Below are 4004 nucleotides of genomic sequence, written 5' to 3'. Positions count from 1 at the left end.
CTTCTCTTTCCAATTCTAACAAAAAAAAAAAAAAAGAAACAATTTCTTCCAGGTGTTGACGGTGACGCTGTCCGTGAGCGCCATGATCCTCGGCGTCTCCAGTTACTCGTTGACGGAGTTTCAACAGCGTAGAGCGTTCCTGGAAACTAGGCAGAGTTTGGAGGTGCAATTGGTGATCGAGGAGCAGAGCACCGAGCAGGAGAGATTGCTGCTCAGCGTGCTCCCTGAACACGTGGCGGTTAAGATGAGGCAGGACCTTGGCGCCTCGCTTGACACCCAGTTCAAGAAAATTTACATGTCCAGGCACGAGAACGTCTCGATCCTGTACGCGGACATAGTCGGATTCACAGCCATTTCCTCCACGTACAGCGCCAGCGAATTGGTCAAGATCCTGAACGAGTTGTTCGCACGATTCGATCAACTCAGCGAAAGGTTGGTGAAATGATCCTATAATTATATAAAAAAAAAAAAATATACGCGAAAACGATAATAATAATTAATAATAATTAAAAATAATTAAATTCGTTAAATTTTTATTAGAAAAGAGATTAGAGATTTTTTTTAAAAAAGTTTGAAGAGAGGCTTTTCTTTTTCTTTGAGAATTCTCGAGAGTTAACAGAGGAAGAGCAATGCTTTAGCAAGATAGGCCGAGGTACACAGCCTCTCGTGGCCTTCGTCCAATCGTGGAGATCGAGCTGGGGAGGGGAGGGGTGGTCGATAAACGAACAAACGGATTAATCGGGGAGGGAAAGAATTCGTTCGTTTACCATCCGCTGTGACCCGGTTACGGACCCTTTTCACTCCCCTCTTCCTCGACCAGGGGAATAATGAAAATCCTGAAATTGCCAGCCCCTAAATTGACTTTATCGGCGTGTCCTTCCTTCCTTCCTTCCGTCCTCCACGAATGAAGAAAGACCCGCCGAGTCCTTCACGAGACTTGCAATCGATACGGCCGGGGACGAAGCGACACCGTTTGATAATTTCTCTTTCTCGATTCGTCCACGAGGAGCACGAGCGAAGACGTTGTTTCAATTTATGTTGTTGTTTTGTGTTTTTGGGGAATTTTTTAATCTAATTTCGTTTTCTGATTATTTTGGAGTATACAACTCCAACGATGATAATGCAAAAATTTAATTGATATTTACATAGAATAACACGGAAAAGATTCGAAAGAATATCTCTGTTTAAATATTGAAAGAGGAATTTTCCAAATCCATTTTAAATTTTAAGTGGTTCATTCGGTTTCAATTTGTATCGCGTATAAAAGAAAATATTATTCCAAGAAGGATCGATTAAAATTCAATGTAAAATCTTTGGCAAAAGTAGGGTGGGAATTTAACTCGTTGAAAAGCGGTTCGAGATGATTGAGGATTATCGAAACGATTTTCGAGAAAGGAGATTCGATGATAATTGAAGTCTGATCTCTCTGCGAAGTGGAAATGCAGAAAATTCAATCGGTTATTACAGAGCTTGGTAAAAGGCGCACCCTTGGATGTTAGTGGTACAGGTCAACGTATAAACCCAACGGAAACTCCAGCTTGAGATTCGTTCCTTGACGTGTATCCGCCGAAGAGAAAACGAGAGATCAAGTGAAAAATTAAATCCTCCTCCTTTAAAATCCCCACTCAACCCCATTTTGGGCTTAATGACGGGGTGAAGCGATCAACAACGATCCCCTTCCAACTTTCTCCAATCCCTTTTCTCGGCCAAAAAATTTTACCTCCCTCCCTCCCTCCATTTTAATTCCACAAATTTGAATCGATATCGATGAAGAAAAATTTTCCAAAAACCTTCAATTTACCCTTCCTTTTTCTCGAATTTCTTTTTTTCACGCGGTGAAAAAAATTCTTGGTTCAGGTTCGAGCAGCTGCGAATAAAGATCCTGGGCGATTGTTACTACTGCATCAGCGGGGCTCCAATAGAAAGGCCGGACCACGCTGTCCTCTGCGTTTACATGGGTCTATCGATGGTGGAGGCCATCAAGTACGTGCAACAAACGACCAACAGCCCGGTCGACATGAGGGTGGGAATACATACAGGGGCTGTGCTGGCCGGTGTCCTTGGCCAGAGGCAATGGCAGTTCGACGTCTACAGCAAGGACGTCGAGTTGGCCAACAAGATGGAGAGCAGCGGAATGGCGGGGTGAGAATCGCTCCAATCTTTTTCAAACTTTTTATTTTCTTCTATTTTATTATTTTTTATATCGAAAACAAAAGAAGTAGAGGGTAAGGCCAAACACTTGATCAATTATATTCGAATATATATATATATTTATACGAATAAGTGGGTTTCGTACGACATTTCTCGACCTCGTCGAAGATCGAAAGAAAGAAAGAAAGCTGGCAAAATTTTGGTATAATAAACAATATCGATGCACGAAACCTTGACGCCTGACACGTAATGAGCTCTCTCCACGTGTCTTTCGACATTAATTACCCGGTGAAATTACGCCTTGCGAGCACTTTTTTTAATACCCTGTCGTAACTTTAATTTTAGCCGAGGATCGAGATATCTCCTCCCTCTGAAATCCGTTTACCCGCCCATCTTGTAATTCTTCCTTTTCTTCCACCAGGCTAATGCGATCGAAAATAATTAACGTTCCATCTTCTGTCACGCGAGGTTTCTTTCCCTTTCTATTTTTTCTCGAAAAAAATCATCATCATCGTTCAGTATAATTTTAGCGAGTTGAAGTTTTTTTCAAACGAACGAAAGTTTTTAAAATTTTCATTGAAAATTCATATTTCGCTATCTCGTTAAATAAATTAATTAGAGAAATTAATTAGAAAAGATGTTTAGTTCGATCTTGTTGTTATTATGTATATTCAGAGTTATCTAAGTGTCTTCGACAATAATTCTTCGATGAATAGAATTCTTCTTTTGTTTTCTGTTTGATTTATCGTTGGATAAAATTGGAAAGGATGTTTGTGAATCGTTTCCCTGTGAAATGAAAAAAAAAAAAAAGAAAGGTTGGAACGAGCGAATAATAATGGTTCGAAGGAGGGTGCACATCTCGAACGCGACGCTGAGCTTCCTGAACGGGGAGTTCGAGGTCGAGCCAGCTCACGGCGAGGACAGGGAAGAGGCACTCCAGAAAGCGGGGATCGTCACTTACTTCATAGTCCGCGCGTTGAAACCCTTCATACCGGCTGTGACCAAGAGTCTGGCCTCGCTCACGGACGCGGAGAACAGGAGGGCGATGGAGAACTTGGGGGATGGGAGGAACAACAAGGAGGACTCGGAGGAATTTAGGCAGAGGCTGAGGAAGGAGCTCGACAGCAAAAGTAAACAAATTGAGGCATCGTTTTTAATCTCGATCGCAAATTTATTATTTTTTTTGCTTTTTTTTTTTATATATCAGCATCTGATGCTGATCGACTTGCGAGGGATCGAATATTTTTTAGATAAATTTCAAATTTCTTTTTTACTATCGATCTCGAGCTTACTTTTTTTTATATTAATGTCAATTTAATTTGCGAGAGATTGAATATTTTTTAGATAAATTTTGGTAAAATTTTTTTTTTACTCGATCTCGAGCTATTTATTTTTTTTTATATGAATGTCAATTCAACTTGCGAAGGATTGAATATTTTTTTTTTAGATATTTTAGAAATTTTGGTATAGTAAAATAATTTTGAAAAAAAAATATCTTTTTTACTATCGATCACAAATTACTTATTTTTTTTTTAAATAAATATCAGTATTTAGATATTGATCGAATGTCAATTCAACTTGCGAGGGATCGAATATTTTTTAGATAAATTTTGATAAAATTTCTTTTTTACTCGATCTCGAGCTACTTATTTTTTTTATATAAAAATGTCAATTTAACTTGCGAGAGATTGAATATTTTTCAGATAAATTTTGGTAAAATTTTAGTAAAATAATTTTGAAAAAAAATCGATCACAAGCTACTTATTTTTTTTTTTAAATAAATATCAATATCTGATGTTGACCGAATATAAATTCAACTTGCGAGGGAATGAATATATTTTTAGACGAATTTA

At 38.5% G+C, this 4004-nt stretch overlaps 1 protein-coding gene across 2 annotated transcripts in view; it reads left to right on the top strand.

Annotated features, from left to right (window-relative positions):
* The window catches only part of LOC102677617 (adenylate cyclase type 3), a 14000-nt gene that overhangs the window by 7276 nt on the left and 2720 nt on the right, over positions 1-4004 (top strand). For both annotated transcript variants that reach the window (XM_031509664.1, XM_031509663.1), the window contains exons 2-4: positions 53-432; positions 1858-2142; positions 2998-3281. In XM_031509664.1, the coding sequence (XP_031365524.1) occupies positions 83-432; positions 1858-2142; positions 2998-3281 (919 nt within the window). In that variant the 5' untranslated portion in view covers positions 53-82. The remainder of the gene's footprint in view (positions 1-52; positions 433-1857; positions 2143-2997; positions 3282-4004) is intronic.

Source organism: Apis dorsata, unplaced genomic scaffold (assembly GCF_000469605.1).
Source record: "Apis dorsata unplaced genomic scaffold, Apis dorsata 1.3 scaffold_169, whole genome shotgun sequence".
Classification (NCBI taxonomy): Eukaryota; Metazoa; Arthropoda; class Insecta; order Hymenoptera; family Apidae; genus Apis; species Apis dorsata.
The sequence above is the reverse complement of the archived record's forward strand: the minus strand, read 5'-3'. Positions and strand labels throughout refer to the sequence as shown.